This window comes from Chanodichthys erythropterus, chromosome 21 (genome assembly GCF_024489055.1).
Source record: "Chanodichthys erythropterus isolate Z2021 chromosome 21, ASM2448905v1, whole genome shotgun sequence".
Lineage (NCBI taxonomy): Eukaryota > Metazoa > Chordata > Actinopteri > Cypriniformes > Xenocyprididae > Chanodichthys > Chanodichthys erythropterus.
In genome coordinates, this window is record NC_090241.1 from 12,051,168 (window position 1) to 12,075,000 (window position 23,833).

General features: G+C 38.6%; 1 protein-coding gene across 1 annotated transcript in view; it reads left to right on the plus strand.

Moving 5' to 3' along the window:
• The window catches only part of plxna1b (plexin A1b), a 152,160-nt gene that overhangs the window by 57,716 nt on the left and 70,611 nt on the right, over window positions 1-23,833 (plus strand). Inside the window, exons 4-8 of the mRNA XM_067374658.1 lie at window positions 3,831-3,968; window positions 18,430-18,530; window positions 21,100-21,223; window positions 21,446-21,599; window positions 23,321-23,420. Coding sequence (XP_067230759.1) covers window positions 3,831-3,968; window positions 18,430-18,530; window positions 21,100-21,223; window positions 21,446-21,599; window positions 23,321-23,420 — 617 coding nt within the window. The remainder of the gene's footprint in view (window positions 1-3,830; window positions 3,969-18,429; window positions 18,531-21,099; window positions 21,224-21,445; window positions 21,600-23,320; window positions 23,421-23,833) is intronic.

Below are 23,833 nucleotides of genomic sequence, written 5' to 3' on the forward strand. Positions count from 1 at the left end.
CCTCTAGTGACAACAGATTAAACTTACACACTGTAGCAAAGTTAAAGGCTCAGGGATGGAGGAGGTGGGAACTGGCGAACATTTAACGCAAAAACGTAATATAAAAATAAAAAAATAAAAAAAATAACAAAACGAAAGTAAAGCGGCAGCCCCTCACAAACGACTGCCACATATAAACATAATAAAACAACAACATAGTCTAGGCCTGGTCCTCTCTTGTCCTGTCACTCCTTTTATCCTTCTGGAGCTCCTCTGTGAGACCAGAGGCCTAGAGACACTCATTAGCACACGCGCCACCGGCTTCCAACGGCTCTCAGCTCACTGTGCACACACACACACACACACATATACACACACACACACACACACAGACACACAGACACACCATAGACACCATAGACACCATAGACACCATAGACACCATAGACACCATAGACACCATAGACACCATAGACTAATATTGTTTTTAATAACACAAACACAAATATTTAAAGAGAACTTTTGGAATTAATAAACTAAATTATTTATTTAGTTGTTTTGATGGGTATAACACAAACCTTTAAATAATTTTTTTTTAAAATAATTATAATATATTATTTACTTATACATACATTCATATACATTCATATTATTATTATTATTATTATTATTATTATTTGTTATAATACAAAACCTCTTAACTTTTTAAATCTTTACTTCTTTGTTTTATATGTTTACATTTGAGAGAATGCAAAAGGGATGCTTTTGACGGATTTAATTCATTTCAGGAAACAATTTTTGTCCACAAAGTATAGCTTAATAAACACACAATCATGTGTACTCGTGGCCCAGCAGTTCACACTATATTTGACTCCACATTCACATAACTGTTCCCTCTCTCTCTCTCTTTTTCAAACACACACACACACATTGGTGTGTTTTTCATGCAGCAGCACTGGACTGTGTAAACATTCAGATAGTTTGGTTTTGTGTATTTTTGTTCCTGTTTTAGTTTGATTAATATTTCATGAGTTTATGTACAGTTGAACGTGTGTTTTAAATTTAGTCAGCACATGTTTAAAGTTAAATGCATGATGTCTGCAGTCGCCCCCCCTCATCCGTCGCTGCATGCGCTGCTGAAACATGAAACGGCATCAGCTTCATCAAAGTGTGACCAGAGGGAGTGAGATCAGCACTGCTGGATGGCCTTCATCAAATCCAGTGGAAGATGTTTAGCATAAGCATGTCCTGAATGTGAGCTGACATATAACCTTGGCTTAAAAATGCCAACCGTGCTCACAAATCTGCAGTGATTAGTAACAACACACCAACATCAAATCGAGTCAAGACCTCATGTGATCTGAAACTGACTTTAGTTCACCAGCACTGACTTTTAATATGAAGTCTTGTGCACTTTGCAGATTTTTGAGACTCTCAGACCCACAGTTTGCCATTGCATGAAGTGTGTTTAGAGGTGCGTTCATCTGAAATAGACGATGCAGCCACACGCAATATTAAATTTTGTGATCCCCACCCAGGGTTCAGTCTGGCGCAAACAGTTGCACCAGATTGAGAAACTTCTCTTCTCATGTACTTTTGGTTTGAACCCTGTGTGACTGGCAGGGTCACTTTAACATGCAGTCTAAACACACAACACCATGATATAATGCTGCCTTTACCTGCTATCGAAAATTTCCTACTTCCCACTTCTGAAGTTTTAATTACGAGCTTGCTGCGTTCAAGTGCTTTGTGTTCGGAAAGAAAGAGGTCACTAGGTTAATTCATTGACAACCAAATCAAACATTCACCACGCTATCTAGATTTCGTATTTCAGTACAAATACATGCTATTTTCGCTGTGTAATAACAGTAAATTATGCATAATTACGAACCATAAACCATACCAAACGCTTTTGTAACATGTTTAGTTATAAACTGTATATTACTCATGACTAATTTGTGTAATTAATCTTTAAAGACCTCCTGTGGTGAAAATCAAGTTTTTAATGTTGTTTATATGTCCATGTAGTGTTTTTAATGATTACAATCAAGCTAACTGGACTTCCATGCCTTTTTTTGCCAATAAAGAAATCTTGATATATTGTTAAAATCATTCCTTTTGAATTTACTCAATTCTGTTGTATTTATTGTGAATTGATCACTGTAATTTCCTTGTGTCGTTTGTTGCAGCATGATCCCAGGTGGTTTTATTTTAAAATTTTCCTTGCATTGGGCCTGTAATGGCAATAAAACTCAATTTGATATGTGTATTGCTCATTCATGTGTGCTCAGTGTGTGTGTAAGTGATTTTATGTGGTTTGAGATGAAATGTTGGTATATTAACAGGCTCAGATACTCTATCCTCATATGCTGTTCGCTGAAGCACACGAGCGCGTCGCAGGAGAGCGATTACTGCGTCACAGTCAGAGATGCTGCTCAGTTAATGGTGCATGTTTATTGAGAGCAATAGAAGTGATGGATGTGTTCAACATGCAAGAACAGCACGCTTCCCCTCGCCCCATCATATTTACATAAGTAATATATACTTCCACTGGGTCTCGTTACATTCATACACTCATATGCTCACTGTATCTGAATGAAAAGTCTGTAATCATTCACTCTTCTGTCATTCAAAACCAGTATGGAGATGTTTGTTCTGCTGAGATTTGTAGTGAATAGTGACTTCAATTTGCTTCTGTTCTTCATATGTACACTACTGTTCAAAAGTTTGGGTTTGTTTTTTTTTGTGTTTTTTTTAGTCCTTTATGATCACCAAGGCTGCATTTATTTGAGCAAAAATATGGAAATATTATTACAATCTAAAATATCTGTTTTCTATGTGAATATATTGTGAAATGTAATTTATTCCTGTGATCAAAGCTGAATTTTCAGCATTATTTTTCAGAATCTTTTGATGAAAGTACTAAAAGAACAGCATTTATTTGAAATAGAATATTTTGTAGCTATAAATGTCTTTTTGAACAATTTAATGCATCTCTGCAGAATAAAAATGTTAATTTCTGTATTAAGTATTGACCCCAAACTTTTGAATGGTAGTGTATTAAATATTATTACAGTTATTACAATGTTTGTTGTATATACTGTATGTTGAATGGGCTGCTTTTATGTTGGCTTAAATCACTGTTATTTTTCATAGTATGGAAAAGAGCATTCTGAATGTTTGGTTAAATATCTTCCAATTTATTCTAGGTAAAGAAATCCCTTTAAAGCAACCCTGTCACTAGAATTGTGCTCTAAATTTCTTGTTTTTGCTAAAAAAAAATTTCTTTCGCGTAACTATTTGATTAGTTCGCATGAAGTTTTAGTAAATCATAATGATTAATAAAGAAAATATTTAATGACATTGATTTCATATGGCCTTTGTGAACAGATAAGAAATTGTCAGAGTTTAGTTTAGTGTTTTTTTTAAGCACAATGAACGGATTGTGTGATTGGTGCAATATAAGCCTGTATAAATGTGTCGTTCGTGTCAGTGTAACTGTTGCGTCTGTCTTCATTGTATGATTCAATTAGCGGCTAATGTATCTAATCCTCTTGTAGTCATACAGAGAGATTGATGCTGAATGAGGGATTTGATCCAGGCAGTGTAGGGATGGAAACGCTCTCATCCTCTCGCCGATTCTCTCCTGAGAGACGCAGACAGAGATGATTATATTCGTGGCGATTAGCACACGCTTTTGTTGTCCTGACGGTCTGATGTCATTATTGTAATGATGTTTGTGTTGTCACATGATGAAAGCGTTTGGCCTTGTGTCTTGCGTTTCTGTGTGTGAGATGATTATGCTCATGTTATGAGATATTAATGAGATGTTGATGCTCTTGTTTTGTCAGATTCTGATTAATTCGGTGAGTCCGTCCAGACCGGCGCTGGTGTACGAGAATGTCCCGGTGAGCGAGGGCAGTCCGGTGCTACGGGACATGCTGTTCAGCCCTGACCTCCAGTTCATCTACACGCTCACCGACAAAAAGGTGAGCTTACTTTTACATGCTTCATAATGCTGATTTTAATTATAAAATTACTTGGACAGGATAATTTTCAGTATGGTGTGCAATGAGAATTTGATGTCAAAATGTGCTTAATTGCCATGAAAATGTCAAATTTCAAGAAACCTTAATGGTCCTACAAATAGGTTGTGTGTTCATTATGCATAATCCAACTCTGATGTAGGGCTGTTCGATATGAAAAATAACATTGAACTTGAATGCGATTATGGCTTAAACGCGATTCTTAGTGCGATTATGAAATCGCAAAGGCTGCGATTTACTTTATGCGCAGCTTGTCAATGAAGTATGGCTCCAAATGCTAATCCATCTGAAAACACTGCGAGTTTGAGTCGCTTATAATGTACATTTGAAAAAGCAACACGCGTCAAACTTCTTTTCAGACACAAGAAGCATTTATTAACATCTTGTCCAACAAAAGACATTTAATAACATGTTTTTACTCCAAACTCACTTCATAACGACAGTTGAGCATCCTTCTGTGAGATGATGTGGCTTCTTACACAGAATAAGGCAGTCGTGTGTTTATTAGTCATGTTTAATTAATCAAAGCATTTTAATCTGTTTATTCAGCTACAGCGATATGATGCGTGTTATCTTCTTCTGCTGCAGGGCATATTGAGTTTCTGCGTAAGAGCTCCCTCTGGCTTTCAGATGGAGACGCATTTACTACTGATCACAGATCCGTAAAGCTCTGACAAGCCACGCATTAAATAATCGCAGCCTTTGCCATATCGCATGCGATTTTAATGTAATTTATTACATTATTGCAACCCTACTCTGATGGTTCTGCACAAAGCTTTTACAAAAGTGATGCACATGCAACCAAAAGAACAGCTTGTAACGACACTTCCCCAACGTCCTAGGTTGTCTATGAAAGCCTATAGACTGATTTTTATGTGAAGGACTCGGGATGCCTGCAAAATTCAAAGGATGTGACAGTTACACTCCCGATCCTTCTGTTCAATGACACATGAAACAAATGCTTATACAATGTTCAGGATAATGTAAAAAGAGCCATTTTGTACTGTAATTAGGGGTTAAAGTATTTGTGGTTCATCCGTGATCCGTACGGACATGGGCGGCGCTAGGGAGGGGCTAGCAGGTGCTTCAGCAACCCCAAGAAAGACCAAAGCACCCCCTTAGCACCCCCACAATTCTTTTTCAGCAATTATATACAGGTTGTGTTATATTTAATAAATAAGTTATAAATATATATATATTTAAAAGCAACAAATGAAATAAAATAAAAACATTTAACTCATTACACATGCATGACGTGATTTGCAACTACTGTTGCACCTTTAGTAATGTCATAGCATTTTATTTTAAAGTGAAGCGGTTCCTTGTCCCAAGAGCTGTCCCCGACTAAAGATTTTTCTAGAAGTCGTTCATTTAGGCCAATAATCCTTTAATCGCACACAGGGACATGTATGAAAAATGTATTTCAAATACATATTTCAAATACAAGATGGCTTCGTATTTTGTATCAAAATACTTTAGTGTTTTGTATTTTTGTATTTTTAAAATACTGTAAAATACTTTGTAAGAAGTCTACACGATGACAAAATAAAATTGTGGCCTCTAATTGGTGCCTACTCAATAGTTTGCAGAGACTTATTGCGATCAGAACAGAAAATTGATCCATTTGGAAGAAGGTGGTCAAGAAACTTGCAGGCTGCCAGTTTTCCATCTATTTTTTGCATACATTTTTAACAGTTGATGTTAAGTTTTGGTGTTCGTTTTGGTAGCCTAGGTTAAATGATCAATAAGTTAGAAACTAGTTGCTATGAATACAGGTGCCATCAGTTGTCTTCTTATAAATGGCTTGTTTGTCATTGAGTCAGTGTTGCTGATGCAAAGTAGGCCCTTCATTACCAAACACCAAGCAACTAAATTAGGATACAATTATGAGGCATTTGCAAACATTATACTGTTGGTTACTTTAAAACTAACCTTCATCTGGGAGATCACAGGAATATGTGAATATTTGATCTGTTAAAGCCACAATATGTAAATTTTCGCCACTAGAGATCGCTCATTCAAAACAAAGGCCTGGCTCGATGACATCTTGATTTCACAGAATCATGGGAGGTGTTGTCTTCACGTCTACAGCTGGTGGAAAAGAATCGGGATGGGACTCAGGCAGAAATCATGTTCATGGATGAGATTATTAACGTTACTGTAAGCAGAGCAGAGTCGAGTGCAGTGGGAGCTATAACGAGGCCGCTGGAGCAATTGCTAATGAAAGACAAGCGCGACACATGTCTCAACAACAGCGGATCTTTTATTATACCACAGTTGCTGCTTCTGCTTCTTCAGGTCATGGGTAAAGCAGCACTGCTTATCATATTAGATACATTTGTGTTGAAAGTTGTTATAGTAGTACTCTGTGCTTTCACTCGGTGGCTGCTATGAGACACTTGTTGCACACTGCTGCAGTAAGCTAGATCTATATTAGTCATGGTAAAACATGATACTCGCTGTAAATCAAGAAAACAAAATTCAAACAAAAAGACTTAGGGCCAGATTTACTAACAGCTTGTGCCAGCGCAAACCCTCTTTTGGGGTTAAAAAAATACTGTCGCGATTTACTAAAGACACGCGGTGTAAAATTAGAGTTGTTTTTGTGGCTGATCTTATTGCATATGCATTTGTAGGAGTTTCCCTTTCAGATGCAACATTTATGGGAGAAGAGTATTTCAATGAATCACGCAATGCGATTTACTAATATTTGCGCTAGTCAATTTACTGGTATTTACGCCATTATTTAACGCCCTAAAAAAGGCGTTAAAAAAGGCATGTCTTAACCCATTTTGCGACATTGCTGCAATTGTTGCTGTTAGGAGGAGACACCACAGAGAACAGAGAGCGCGTGGTAGAAGGAAGATTATTAATTTATTTGAAATGCCAGAGTAAGATGATATCCGAACATATCGTTTCCCAAGCTATGTTGGCCTGCACCTGATGAGAACATCAGCATCAGGCATCAGCTCTGTTTATTTGCGACCCAACTCTAATTTGCACTGCTCTTGGTAGATTGCGTTAGTCATTAGGGAAATTTTTTTGACTCTTTTTGTCTGTGATCTTTAATTTGTGTGTCAGCAGTAGATCACGTGCAAAACTTGCTACTCCCATCGACACATTTGTGGAATTTCGCTCTCACGCTAATTTTCCTTGTTTAGTAAATCTGGCCCTTAATATGTTGAGCTATATAACATGACCAGTTTTCTGTCAATGAATGTATCCAAACAGTTGCTCACCTGTCTAATAAAACACATAATATACAGTACTAAAGTGTCTTTGATGTGTCCATGGTTTTGACTAAATAAAATGGAAATAGAGGGTAAAGATGTTAGTAATAGGCGACACACGGACACGGTCCTGGTTAAAATTGCTTTATTTTTGCTTTAATTTAAACATTCTTGGAAACATTTGGCATAGTGCAAGTACACAAGTCAACAAAATATATAACATTGTTCTAGTGGCTTTTGGATATTTTAATCTAAAAATCCTACATATTTGTGCCTTTAACTGGTTGCGTCAGATTTATTGCATGACTCGGGCAAAGAAAAGCTGTTGCTATCAAACATTGTTTACTTAATCAACTGAGTCAGTGTAATGGTGAAGGGATCGATCAAATAGGCCAATTGATGAAAGGTTTGCGAAGAAATTTCATGCTCTCTTGTAAAAGTATTTTTTAGTAGTTTTAAAATAAAAAAATACAGTAGTTTATTTTGATACATGGTGCGGATGCTGTATTTTGTAGTTTATTTTGATAAAATAACAAATACCTTAACTTTAAGTTTATTTTAAAATACATTTTGATGTATTTTTGCCCATCCCTGGTCACACGTTTATATTAAATTAATTAATATAATAATAGCCTACTGAACCATCTTTTAATAACCTATCTATATAGCTATAGGCGTGATATAGCACATTCTGCGCTCAAGCTCGCACATAAATCTTGCTGAGAGAGAGAAAGAGAGTTAGAGCTTCCACACTTCCCGCAATTAACACTAATTTACTTTTTGGACCATATAAAGATGCGTTCATTGACTTGTACAAACTCTTCTGAGAGATCTTTGTCTTGTCTCCGACATTTGAAGACAAGAAATCTTTGGGAACTGACTGATCTAGCTATGTGCTTGTTTAATTTCATAAAATAAAATAAAAAAATTTAATCCATGTTTGAGTCATATAATAATATAGTAATTAAATTGATAAAATAAAAAACGAGTGTGTGGGTTTTCCTCATATTTATTTTATTATTCATATAAAAAATTTAATGTTTTACAAGTATTTACAAGTAATTGCCCAGCTCCCCCTGTCAATGATATAGCGCCCCCTCAGCACCTGTGTTCAAAATTATCTGGCACCACCCCTGCATACGGACCAGGGGCCTCATTTATAACTGTTGCATGTGCAAAAAACAGGCCCCGAAAGAGGCATACGCCAGTTCCTACGCATAAGTTGTGATTTATAAAAACAAATTTGATGGGAAATTTTGTGCACCTCCACGCAAACTCTGACCCATGCGTACAAACATTTTGGAGACAGAGCAGTTTGGTGACACTGATGGTGAGCTGAGAGACTGATGGCAGATGAAGGAAAACCACTTTAAAACCTCATTCATAATCATAAATACAGTGCATGTTCACAAAAAACACTTTAAATAAATAAAAGAAAGATTTAAATTTGCATGGAAACTCACGTTTTCATTTTGATATACACATTTGCATTAATATTACACTTTCGCTAATGGTGATAAGCACTGAAATTACATTACGCAATCATTACGGAGAATGACTGAATTTAGATAGTAAATGTGCTACTTTCGATCACTTTTCCTGTGATGCTGTTTTAATGACAGGGAGGAGTGCTAGGAGCAGATGTTATTACAAAATATTTTAGCAAGAACGATGATCAATGATACACACTTACTTTGATATTATGGAAGACACTGCTGGATTTGGTGGTCGAACGGTCCGTTGTCCAGTTTGAATAGGTTCAATGATAATAGTTTACTGCACAACCGCAGCTGCACGGGGGTGTTGATTGTGAAGGCATCTTCAAACAATTACCAATACATCCCCTTTAATGGACCCCTTTAATTTTTACTAGCTAACATTAACAAAGATTAATAAATACTGTAACATGAATTGTTCTTTGTTAGTTAATGGGACCTTATTGTAAAGTGTTACCGTGTTGATTTTATATATACATATGTTTTTTTGATGAATTGCATAAAAAACTAATGTTTGATCCCACTATCATAATTACCAAGATTTCCACAGCCTTTCCAAAACACATCCATGTGTCGAAACTTTGCATACACATTCATGACCTTAAATGAGGAAAAAGTCACAGAAATTCACAAAGAACTAGTTTAACTAATGTTTCATACAGTTTAAATGTGGGTCAAATTGACCTGAACACAAAAGGAGGGTTAAACAGCAAGCCTTTAAAAGTATTTGGCAATGAGAATGCCTGTACAATTATATTTCATTTTCATTTGTTTGATGTAGATTCAATCTTAATGCAATTATTATATAATCATGCATTGCAGTGTTTTGAACCATAGTGCATCAGGATGTTTGTTGTATTGTGAGGTGATTGTACTTGATATTTGAAACAGAAATAATACATTTTGTTTTTTTTTTAACGCACTGTTCTGAATGCTTCAGGCTTTTCCTCATTGATCTATTGGTCATGTATGTGTGTTATGGAGTATAGAGTTATTTTAGTCTCTCACACACATGTAGATACACATACAGTGAGAGATCAATGAGTTGATGTATATTACAGTGTCATCTGATCTGATTATTGATGTTTTAGTGTACTCTCTCTCTCTCTCTCACACACACGCATGCATGCACGCACGCACGCACGCACGGACACACACACACACGCACGCACAGACACACAGACCTCTGTAATGCAGCTGTGTGTATCTGCTCTATACGTCACATGAGTCTCCATTGATTTTCTGTTGGACATACACTTCTGAATCCAGATAAAACATCACTGCCAGACACATCATCAATAATAATCATCACAAACTCATGATATTATGTAAAGTCTGATGTAAGTTAATCTGCTTTGATATAATACATATTCATGTCTTGCTATGCTCTTTAATTTTTAGTGTGTTTTTCCCATTTTGTGAATGATTATAGAACTGATGAGCCATGTTTAATGCAGTCATAAAATGTAGGTAAACACACATGCAGATGTCCACTTCTAAATAATCCAATCACGTGAGAGTGGGGTGGGACTATCTGTTTGTATTCAACAGATGGAGGGAGTGGAGAAGCCTGTGTAAAAACTGTTTAAAACCACCATTTTAAAGAAAGAATTAAGGTTTTTTTTAATGATTTAGAATTTTGACATTATATGAGTGTTTGAGACTACAGTGACATTGTTTGAAGTTTGCAAAGATTAAATTATGGTGTTTACAGTAAGAATATGCCCGCAAAATACAAGAAGTCCTTTATTCCCTGTCTCTTTGTGTTCTGTAGGTTTCTATTTTTCCTGTTCCTTCACTTTTCGCAGGATAATGAAAACATCTGGCAGAGAGTCTGAGTCTAAGAGCTCAGCAAAAGCGCAAGCTCCATTTAAAGCCCTGACAGAGTAATTTAGCATTGGCCCCTTGTTCTCCAGCACTTAATTAAAAAGTGTTTGATAGCCTGTCTCTTCTTGCCGTCCGCTCCACTCAGCCCCAGGCGAACCACCGCATGATAGGACACCCTCAGCTCATACAGCTCTCCAGATTACAGACATCTGGATGACACTTGGAATGGGAATCAAACTCAAAACTTCCTCCTCAGTCAGACAGCATTTTAAAGTGCCCCTATGATGCTATTTTAAAGGTTCATAATTGTGTTTTGGATCACATCATTCACACTGGAATGCCATCAGATCAGAATCTTTCAACTGACCAGCTGCTAGCATGACAATGCTTGTTCCCAATATCTCAGGGAACCAGGGTTACGTGAGTAACCGGAGCGTTTTCTTTTGATGCGGTTCACTCGCATTGCGTCAGTTTTGCTGATGCTTATGGGGAACACAATGCAACATGCTGTGCTACAAGGTTGTCCAGGTTGTAAAATCTGATAAAAGTGGACGGTGAGGACCAGCCAGCCGCCGCACAGATGTCTGCAATAGAGACTGCTGGACCAAGCCCAAGAGGGGGCCATATCTCTAGTGGAGTGGGCCCTCACTCCTAACAAGTCCACCGACATGTAAGCCAGCACTATCGCATCCACAATCCATCTGGAAAGTCTTTGCTTTGAAACTGGCAGCCCTTTAGTGTGGCCTCCGAAGCTAACAAACAGCTGCTTTTATTGCCGAAACTGGCTAGAACGCTCAATATACATTTTGAGAGCCCTTACAGGACAGAGTGGATGAGGTGCCTGTTCGTCTTCCGCAAGCAGAAGAGCTAACGGCACAATCACCTGCATTCTAAATGGGGTATGAAGCACTTTTGGCACATAACCTTTTCTTGGCCTAAGGACCACTTTACTGTCGTTAGGGCCGAAGGCAGGAAGTTTCCACGGATAGAGCCTGTAGGTCTCCAATTCGCTTGACTGATGCTAAAGCCAGCAGGAGAGCAGTCTTGAGTGAAAGGGACCAAAGGTTAGCTGACTCGAGTGGCTCAAAAGGAGGGCCTTCAGAGAGCCCTAAGCACAGTGGAGAGGTCCCAAGATTAAACCGAGCAAGGGCGGGGAGGATTCAACCTCCTATCCCCTCTGAGAAACTGAACCAGGTTGTGTTTCCCAATCTGAGATCATTCTCATGACCCCTTGGGGGAAGCCTGATGGCTCCCGTCGAGGGGCTATACATGCAGGTCCCATAACTCCAGACAGGGGTGCCAAATTGCTCCCCCCGCCTGAGAGAGGAGGTCTCTCCTCAGCGGCATGGGCCATGGAGGTGCTGATAGCAGCTGCATCAATTCTGATAACCAAGGCTGGTTTCACTAGTGTTGTGCCACCAGAAGGACTGAATGTTTCTCTTCCCTGATCCACCTGAGGAGCATAAAGGTGCAGGTGAGGCCATTTCTGTGCCAGCACATCCATTTCCTTCGAGAAATATGTCTGGCAGTCGGAGTCCTTCTGTCGCAAAGAGATCCACAACTGCATGGCCGAAGGTGTGCCTTATTGCGTTCATCGTCTGGGGGTGGAGTCTCCATTGTTCCGGTGGTGGTCCGCCTCTGGACAACATGTCCGCTCCTGTGTTCAAGGAGCCCTCAGTGAGCGGAGGTTCTCCTGTGTCCATAGGAGAAGGCGGCTTGCCAGTCTGTGAAGAGGGCAAGACCTGACATCTCCTTGGTGGTTTATGAAGGCAACCACCGTCATGTTGTCTTAGCGGACCAGGAAATGATGACCTCTGAATTCTGTCCAGAAATCCTTGAAGGCCAAGATTACCAGCACATAGACAGTTGATGTGCCAATTCATCAAGGGAATCTCCAATGAGCCAAAGGCTATTCTGCCATCGCACAGGCTGCCCCAACCCATCTTGGAGGTGTCCATCACCACCACTTTCCTCATGGAAACAGAGCTCAGCATTATCCTGTTCTTCTAGAAATGGGGCGATTTCCAGGGGACCAAGGCCTTGACATAGTCGTCGGTCAATCTGAGAAGGTGCTGACCCGTGTGCCACGTGGGGTGGAACATGGCCTCTCATCCAAAGCTGATGAGGTTGCATGTGGAGCAGGCCAAGCGGATCTACTGAGGAAGCTGCCGCCATCAGGCCCAGCAACTTTTGAAACCACTTAAGGGGGAGAAGAGACCCCAAGTTGAAGAAGGCTGCCATGCTCCTGATTTTCAGTGTGTGCTCTTAAGCAAGCTGAGCCTGCATTTGGGCTGAATCGAATACCAATCCCAGGAATGAAATTTGTTGGCTGGGGAGCAGCGAGCTCTTGCTAAATTTGACTCTGAATCCCAAGTCAAGGAAAAAGATTCTGATCTGATGCCGTTCCAGTGTGACTGATATAGGCAGTCAACCCTGCCCTTTTTGGTGGGTTGAAATGCTATTTGTCTGTGCAGTTGCACAGACGTGAACCAATCGGGCTTCAGGTTCTGAGAAAAGAGGAGTTTTCCTTAAGTGTCAGCAAAACTGATGCAATTCGAGTGAACCGTATTGAAAGGGAACACTTTCCTTTTCCCATAATATCCATTGCAACATCAGCTCTGTTCTCACAGTGTCTGTCATTTTTGCTAATTAGAAAAAATATTGGTCCCACTTTATATTAAGTGGCCTTAACTACTATGTACTTGCATCAAAAAATAAGTACAATGTACTTATTGGGTTCATATTGAATTGCAAAACACCTTTTCTGCTATTGAATTGAGATACGGGTAAGGTTAGGGAAAGCTTTGGTATGGGTAGGTTTAAGGGTAGGGGTTAGGTGTAAGGGATGGGTCAACAGTGTAATTAGAGCTCAGCATTATCCCATTCTTCTAGAAATGGGGCGATTTCCAGGGGACCAAGGCCTTGACATAGCCGTCGGTCAATCTGAGAAGGTGCTGGCCCGTGTGCCACATATGGGGTGGAACATGGCCTTTCAACCAAAGCTGATGAGGTTGCATGTGGAGCAGGCCAAGCGGATCTACTGAGGAAGCTGCCGCCATCAAGCCCAGCAACTTTTGAAACCACTTAATGGGGAGAAGAGACCCCAAGTTGAAGAAGGCTGCCATGCTCCTGATTTTCAGTGTGTACTCTTAAGCAAGCTGAGCCTGCGTTTGGGCTGAATCGCATACCAACCCCAGGAACGAAATTTGTTGGCTGGGGAGCAGCGAGCTCTTGCTAAATTTGACTCTGAATCCCAAGTCGTTCAGATGACTGAGGAGCAGGGATCTGTGAGCACGTAGCCCCTGTCTCGACTGGGCTAAATGCAGCCAATCGTCAAGGTAGTTGAGTCTGCGGATTCCCATCTGCCTCAGAGGGGAGAGAGGCATGTCTACGCACTTGCGGCATTAGAAAGAGTCCAAATGGAAGGACTATATATTGGTATGCCACCTCCTTGAATGTGAATCTCCAGAACGATCTGTTGTGTCTCCTGGGGTTATCATTCTGAATGAGGGTGCGATTTCAGGTGTCTCAGAACAAGAATGGGTCAGAGGCAGCCATCTTCCATGCCCGTAGTCGAGTGGCGAATGATTGATGTGCTACAGGCTGTATCTCATGCTGGAGTGGGAGAGCAGCACCTGTTATAGCATCAAGAGGAGGAAAGCTCTTCTTGTGAAAACGTAAATGAGTTTATCTTTGCGCTGAAGGAAAAAGATTCTGATCTGATGCTGTTCCAGTGTGACTGATATAGGCAGTTAACCCTGCCCTTTTTGGTGGGTTGAAATGCTATTTGTCTGTGCAGTTGCACAGACGTGAACCAATCGGGCTTCAGGTTCTGAGAAAAGAGTTTTCCTTAAGTGTCAGCAAAACTGATGCAATGCGAGTGAACCGTATCGAAAGGGAACACTTTCCTTTTCTCATAATATCCATTGCAACATCAGCTCTGTTCTCACATTGTCTAAGTAATTTTTGCTAATTAGAAAAAATATCGGTCCCACTTTATATTGAGTGGCCTTAAAGGTACAATTTGTGATATTTTTTTCCGCTAGAGGTCGCTAGAAGCCTATTCAAAACAAAGGCATAGTTTGATGACGCCAAGTTTTAGAGCGGAAACTTGGGACATGTGGTCTCCATCTCAACGGACGATGCAAAAGAATAGGGATTGGAGTCTGGAAGAACTCATGTTAGTGAATGCGATTATTAACGTTACTGTAGTATGAAGCAGAGCAGGACCGAGTGTTGCGGGAGCTGAAAGAGGAGCTGGAGCAATTGATCAACACACGCCTCACGAGCAGCGGGACTTTTATTATGACACAGTCGCCAGCGCCGCTTCCGCTTTTCTGGTCATGAGTTTACGGGAGCTGTCCTTGTCGACAGAACCAGCGGCAGATGGTAAACAGTAGTTATGTTGCATAAATAAGTAACACAGTCCACCATAAAACGTGCAAGAAGTAAATAAGGAACTGCTTGAAGCGAGCTAGTGGTTTGCTGGACGCTAGACACTACTTCCGCATTTGTCCACGGCACTGTTGTCATGTGGTTTCTACGTCAGTAAAGGCGGTAACAAAGGGTAACTGACGTCATTGACAGGCGACTGCACTGCCCCTTGTCACTGTTTAGAATGGGAATTTTCTCATGATTTACAAGTAGTTGAAAACATTAGAGATATTGTTTGTAATCAGCTGGACAAAATATATAACACTAGCCTAGTGTTTTTTTTTTATATTTTACTGCAAAAATTTTACATATTGTACCTTTAACTACTAATGTACTTACATCAAAAAATAAGTACAATGTACTTAGTGGGTTCATATTGAATTGCAAAACACCTTTTCTGCTATTGAATTGGGATACGGGTAAGGTTAGGGAAAGCTTTGGTGGTATGGGTAGGTTTAAGGGTAGGGGTTAGGTGTAAGTAATGAGTCAACAGTGAAATTATAAATGTAATTAATTACAGATATAATTACATGCAGGTGTTTTTCAAATATAAGTACAATGTAAAAACATGTATGTACACAATAAGTGCATTGTATCAAATCATTAATTTAAATGTAAGTACATAGTAGTTAAGGCCACTTAATTTAAAGTGGGACCACTTAAACTTATCTTTGATAATTCCAAACAAATAATTTGTGTACTGGAAAAAACAGTAAAACTACTAAGAACTTTTTTTTGTAGTATTTAAACACCCACAGTTACATATCAGAATCATGCTGATAAATAGAAGTGTGAAATATGCAGGAATGTGGAGGTTAATGAATCGTATATCAGAGGTAATATACATATACAGTAACAAAAGACCTTGAGTAACATTATAAATGGACTGCAGGGAATAAAATAACTGCTACAGGTCTAGAATATGAGCTCTTTAGTGGATGATTTAAGTTGAATGAAAGAATTGTGGTTTAATAAAGAGGAGCTGTGATGGTGTGAATGTGTGATGGAGGTTATCGCATGGACACACAGGAGCGTGTGTTTAAGCCTATGCGTTTTAGAGTCTTAACCTTTTTGTTCTGTCTAATCAAATCATTGATCATCTGGAGCAAAGTTAATCCCATAATCCTTCATATCAGCACAGAGTGAATCATCCAGTCTTACTGCAATTAAGAACTTCAGTTGGGGGGGGGTTCTGATGTTTTTACTGAAACCCACTGACAGTAATGGAAGAGAGAAAGATCCCTCTAATTTCTGCACTTAAGGGCCATTTACAAAGGACAGGCTCCTCCAGTTGTCACAGTCACATTTGGTTTGCCTTAGTTTTCATGGACTTTCAGTTTGTTTTCATTTGTCAAGTGTCTTCCTTGTCCAGATTCCCGCCACTTGTTTGTCTCCTTGGTTACGGTCATTATTAGTTTGTTTGTTTCAGCTGTGTTTGATTTATTTATCTTGATTGAGTTTGTTATATTATGGTACCTTCTCCTGCACTCTTTGTCTGATCATGTTTATGCTTATGTGTGTGATATTATACATTATTATATATACATTTATTATATTTGAGATGTTCTAAAAACATGTCCTGTGTGTGTCGCCCAACCCTATGACTGTCAAAGTTTGCAAAAACACTCCAACGCAACCATTTCCCATATCAGCCGATAGCTTTGAGTTTTGTTTTATCTGAGATATAGTGGTTGATATAGAGATCACCCATGTGTGTGTGTTATTCACGTCACGTACACGCATCATCATCGTGTCACATGTTTGATTGACGTTTGAAGCCTAAGGCGCTGAGTTTTCCTCATGTCTGAGATTGAGAGTGTGTGTGTGTGTGTGTGTGTGTGTGTGTGTGTGTGTGTGTGTGTGTGTGTGTGTGTGTGTGTGTGTGTGTGTGTGTGTGTGTGTGTGTGTGTGTGTGTGTGTGTGTGTGTTTTGACATACTATCATCAGGTGTCGTTGGGTAGTGTGTGTGTGTGTGTGTGAATTAATTTGCGTGTGTTTTGGCTGCTGGGTGCAGTTTAACATGCTTAATATCAGATAAACACTGCTCACGGCTGCTCGCCAGCGTGTGTGTTACATGATGAGTTTCAAAGTATTAAGATGACAATTTAATATTGAGCTTGCATCAGACAGTGTTGTCTTTATTGCATATTCGTTTTCTTTATTTTTCACTGTACATTTTCACGCACACAAACACGCTGACAGAAAACATTCTGCATTTTCACATTTAAAAAAAAACAAAAAATCATTCTGTATGATTTATATGCTTGTTTCCTCATGGGGACCTCAATTTAGGTCCCCATGGTGACACAAGTCCCCATGAATCTGTTTGCATTCAGGTTGAAGTCCCTACCGGAATAGAAAAACACACACACACACACACACACACACACACACACACACACACACACACACACACACACACACACACACACACACACACACACACACACACACACACACACACACACACACACACACACACCTCTGACCCTTCCAACCTCACTATCTCACCATCTGTTCTTCATCTCTGCTCGTCTTCATCCCTCTATCATTGTTCGTCACTCTGTAAACTGATATTCACACCTGACTGTGTGAGTGTGTGTGTGCACAACTTTTTTCGTCTGGTTTCACTTTCACAATTTCTTTCTTTTGTATTCTTTTCTATGTAATTTTCTGTTTGTCTACATTTTCATTTGTTCATTTATTTTTATAATAGTTTTGTACTTTGTACTTCCTCTTTCCATTCATTCTTTCCTTTGATTCTTCTTTCATAAATTTTTTAATACTTCATGTTTTTACTTTTGTACATGTATTTTTATTAGTTTAATTTCCTTATTTCATTCTCTTTTCTTTTATTCTGACAGTTTTTTTCAATTGTTTGTTTCTTCCTTCCTTCCTTCCTTCCTTCCTTCCTTCCTTCCTTCCTTCCTTCCTTCCTTCCTTCCTTCCTTCCTTCCTTCCTTCCTTCCTTCCTTCCTTCCTTCCTTCCTTCCTTCCTTCCTTCCTTCCTTCCTTCCTTCCTTCCTTCCTTCCTTCCTTCCTTCCTTCCTTCCTTCCTTCCTTCCATTGTTCCTTCCTTCCTTCCTTCCTTCCTTGCTTCCTTCCGCCCTTCCTCTCATTTGCTTCCTCTTGCACACACACTGATGTTATTCTGTTTTCAGCAGTAGGGCTTCAGGGTTCCTGTCACTCAAATGTTGATCTCCGTGGTAACAGTCAGAAGGCACAGCGTGTGATAAGCTGATTCTGTGCCTTCCATATGCACACACACCCACCCCTGTACCGTATACATGCAGACAGCAGCAAACATTTCTCACTCTCCAGTGTGTGTCCATGGTTTGACCACAGATGTGCTGCTTTACAGCAGTTTTACTCTGATTTGCTCTGTGTGTGTGATATGATTGTGTGTGTGTTTTGCAGGTGACACGTGTGCCGGTGGAGAGCTGCTCTCAGTATACAAACTGCTTCGAGTGTCTGAGCTCCAAAGATCCTCACTGCGGCTGGTGTGTCCTTCACAACATGTAAGCAAACACGCATAACAGGGGTTACATGTCTACAAACACCTTCATGTGAACATCTTTCCTTAAATTTACATAACATCTGATTTGACAGACATAAATTAGTTGAAGATTTTACCCTATTAATGTACTGTTTAACCCTAGAAAGCCTACTGTATCAAATTCAATACATGAAAAACATGATCAAAACTTTCTGAAAATCATGTTACACATGGTCCTACTACATCTACAATCTACTTTCTCTTGAGTTATAGTTCTTTTTTTTTTTTTTTTTTTTTTTAAGTAAAAGCACTAAGTATTTTAAAGTATAAGTCTTTTTGCTGTGAAATCTGTACTGATAAATGTTATAACTTTGATATTATTAGTAATATTTTAAGGTGAACACATACTGGACTGAAGGAACTTTGGTTTACTTGATTATCCATACATTATTTTTTAGAAAAATCATGTTCAAATGTGAGTCTCGAATATGATCATCATGTTTTGAGTAAAATTTATTTGTTCATCTCTCAATCATCATTGCATTATATGTTTGAAAACTACAGAGCTTTGATCATAAAAGCATTTAAATATCATCTTACCAAGACATATTATTGGAATATATAGAGTGGTGACTCATATTTATATGCATGTTAATATGTCAGCCTGAACTTGTTTTCTGAGTGTCTGTGTGTTTTCATGTGGTTTACCACCATCTACCGTGTCTTTGCGCATCAGTTCACCCAACTCTTCCTCAGGCTGCAGAAAATATTCATCATGATTCACATAAATGGGTCCTTGACACTCCTCTGATCTCAGTCACAGGAGAAACTTTAGCTGGATTTCAGCCATGAACTGAACTGTGGTTAAAAAATAATTAAAAGCCAAAATATACTCCCATCATTCTCTCTTCCACAATAAATATCACATTCAGTCATTATCCCTGGAGATTCAATGTCAGCTTTATCTTTAGATGTCTGAATTTGCCCTTTAGGGATCCATGAAGTCTGCCTGTTCATGTCTGATCGCTCGGGTTGCGTTCCAGTGCAGACTATTTGAGCACTGCATATAATCACACACTTAAACATCAGCCTCTCCGTTTAAAAATATTATGTTCTGCCAAACCTTCTGGCAAACATTAGCAGCAAATAGTCCTTTTTACCACAATTTAGCCACAAAAAAGCATTTTTGCAAGCAGTTTAAATTGTTTTCCTATGTAACATTACACATTAAATGCCAAAGTAGTGCAAAAGTCAGATTCCAGATGTAAAAAATCCCATTTTTCTCCATTTGACACTTTTTTAACAATATCATACTCTTTAAGGCTGAAAACTGAGGTCACAAAGTGATGATATTTGCTTCTGTAAAAGTGATGTGATTTTAACATCTTTAAAAACAACTTCGAATTCCCATTGAAGGGAGATTTAGTTGGCCCTACCCAACTAAATATTTAGAAATAAACATATTAATTAATTAAATAATAATATTAGTATTAATATAAGTATTATATAAGTATAAATATAATCTTTTGTTACATTTGAAATGTCTTTACTGTCACCTTTGATGGATTTAATGCATCCTTGCTGAAAAAAAAAATTAATTTCTTTAAATTATTCTCAAAAAAATAAAAATAAAAATTGTTACTGACCCCAAACTTTTGAACGGTAGTGTATAATGTTACAAAAGCTTTGTATTTCAGATAAATGCTGTTCTTTTGAACTTTATATTCATCAAGGAATCCTGAAAAAAAAGTACACAACTGTTTTTAACATTGATAATAATAATGTTTCTTGAGCAGCAAATAATCATATTAGAATGATTTCTGAAGGATCATGTGACACTGAAGACTGGAGAAATGATGCTGAAAATTCAGCAATTACATTTCATATTATATTCCAATAGAAAACAGTTATTTTAAATTGTAATAATATTTCACAATATTACTTTTTACTGTATTTTTGATTAAATAAATGCAATCTTGGTGAGCAGACAAAACTTCTTTTAAAAATATTAAAAATCTTACCGAAAAAACAACAACTTTTGAACGGTAGTGTATAATACTTATGTGTGTGTGTGTGTGTGTGTGTGTGTGTGTGTGTGTGTGTGTGTGTGTGTGTGTGTGTGTGTGTGTGTGTGTGTGTGTGTGTGTGTGTGCGCATGCGTGTGCATACACATATATTAGTATAATAAATTATACAATTTCTGAGGTATTGATTATAAAGTATATAAATATGTACTTCATAACCAAGATTTTGAAATTGTATAGTCTACTGTCTGGAAAGTACAGTACACGGTATCTGAAGTTCATATGCTTAAAATTAAATTTTTATTTATGATTCGTCTGGAAGCTGGTTGGTTTGATTCATGGCTTAAAACTCTCTATTGAAGAATGTTTTTGAAATCCCTGTGGAGAAAATTAATGTTTAGCCCATAAGCAGCTTTAATGACAATATGCAATCCTTGAGTTTACACAGACTTTCTCTCAGTGTTGATTATATTAGAGTTTATTAATACTCTGAACCACTCAAGGCTGGAACTTCTTTGGTAATGTAAGTATATTTTGGTAATGTTTATTTTCTCTCTTTGGCCTCAGTTGTTCTCGCCGTGATCGCTGTGAGAGAGCAGATGAACCCCAGAGATTCGCTTCCAGAGTGGATCAGTGTGTCGAGCTGACAGTCCAGCCCAACAACATCTCCGTCACCATGGCCGAAGTCCAGGTGTGTGAACTACAGTAGATACTACAAAAACAGCAATTTATATCTGTCACTTTTTCCATAGATGTTCATATGGAGCGTTAGCAGATACACGGCAATATGGAGCAGCAGATGTCATGTAGAGTGTATTTTAAAAACAAGCCTCCTTCAGTGTCGTGGCAGATGAAATATGGGGATGTGGGCCAAGCTTTTTCACTTTGTCTGTTTTCTCCATTGATCTGCCAGCTGGTCCTTCAGGCCCGCAACGTTCCGGATCTTTCCGCAGGAGTGGATTGCTCCTTCGAGGATTACACGGAGACCGAGGGAACAATACACGGATCACGAATCTACTGCTTCTCGCCGTCAGCCAAAGAGCTCGTCCCCATCACACGCCAACACAGTCAGTAAACACAAAATCAATCTGCTCTAGAAATACCAGTCAACGACTACTAACTAGAAGCATTGCAGCAGAAGCCTTTAGATCTAAAACTCTTAAAGTTTAAAAGTAACATCAATCCAGTCAAGTATGACCCAGATTTGATTGATGTTTATGATGGGTATTATATCATATCTTCAGTCTGTTTCAGAAATTCACTCAGTTTTGTTGTTTTCAGATCATAGGCTACATTACAATTCACATTAAATCTGTCCTATATAGTTTGAGGGATTACTGTGTACCAAATAGGATTGGGGATTGAGAACCAGCTCTTATTCAGATCCGGTTCCATTAAAGAAAAATACTAAAACTGATGTTTTTTTTAATGTTTGCTTGCATAAATGGTTCTTGAAAGTACGCATTTTGGGGGGGTTAATGTTTTAGTTGTGCTTTATCATTGTCGTCATGAATTCCCATACCACTGTGTAATTTAATACACAACCTTGAAACAGAAGATATTACCCTTTCCTCATTCCCTGCATTGTTGGGCATTTTTTCAACATGACAATGAGGATATGCATTCTCCCAAGGTGAAAAACCTTCTGTGGACATGTATTGCACTCAATCTTGACACTCTTGAGCGCCTGTGTGGGATTCTGTAGAGACGAGTTGAGCAACACTCCCCATTAAAGATCAGGGCATTTAAGGAGCTCATCATCCAGGAGTTACAGGGCAGATGTGACAATTTGTCATGAACTTGTACACTCTGTGCCAAGAAGGGTCAGAGCAGTTTATTCCAAATTTTGGAGGGCATAGTAAGTGCTATAATATTATACATTTGTTGAATTATATCTAGGTTGTACTCATTTCTGCAATCCTTAATTTAAACAAAATTGGCTAATTTACTTATTTTATGGCTATTAATGACATATATTTCTCGGTTTTTATCATGCATACGTTTAATACATTTTAGTTTTGCCATCTTTCCATGAATTGTATTAGTGATCATAAAGAAAATACATCTTTTGTATAAAAAACAAAACAAAAAGGGTGACAAACACACAAAATGACTAAAACTTTAACTAAAATCAAAACAAAAATAGATAAAACAAAAATGAACAGCTAATTCAAAATATTTAATTTTAAAAATAGTTTCTTTCTAAAATAACACTGCATTACAGCTAATATTGCATACAAATGTTTTAGTTGGCTGATTCTGCCTTATCAGTTTTTAACAGTATGAACATTGTATTTTAAGATAATGAATTTTGTTAGATAGATACATGCGAACACAAACTGTGAGCATCAAAGGGATCTGTGGTTTCAAAACACAATTTTATGATGCTGTATGTCCAATGCTGCATAGTTTCTTAATCATTAGTGAAGTACATACTTATAGAGAAGGATGTGAATTGGGACAGAAATTATTCATTAGAGTTGATTTAACCCAACAAGTGTTTAGTGTCATGTTGAAAAATGGATAGTTCTGGCTCTAAATTTTTACAGCGTGTTGTACAGCGTGTAGATAAATATAGATAAACATAAATCTGTATACTATATGCTTTAATTTGTGGTATTAAAGCAAAAAGCCACTCAAGGTTTCACTGGAAATACTGCTTACACATGAATGTTTTGATAGCAGCTGATTCAGTGGCACAATATTGAACGTATATGATCCTTCATGATGAGAGAGAGATGTTGCTGACCTCTTTTCTCTCTCTCTCTCTTTGTTCGTCACTCTGAAGGAGACACACATGTGGTGAAGCTCTACTTGAAATCGAGGGAAACGGGGCAGAAATTTGCCAGTGTGGATTTCACCTTCTACAACTGCAGCATCCACAGATCGTGAGTCCATTCTTCCTCTCTCTCTCTCTCTTTATCTCTGCTCTTCTCGTTTTACCCACAAGCTCCTCACCACTCAGGGGGGTGGGGTCATATTTCTGTTGCCATGGCAACCGGTGGCGTGTTGATTGACAGTTATTCTCTTGAAAACAGACTGTGGTTAGAATCCTACAGATAGTGAGACCCCCAGCTGAACATCTCAATGAATACACTGCACTGACTGCGTGTGTGTGCTCGCTTCTAAGATGCTCCAGATGGGTTCGGACTCTTTTGGGAGGTCTTTGGAGTGTCTTGTTGCAGGACAGATGAGCCAAAGCTGTCTCCAGAGATATAACACACACACACACACACACACACACACACACGTACACACACCTCTCTCAGAGTAACAGCATCTCAGATACACAATACCTTCC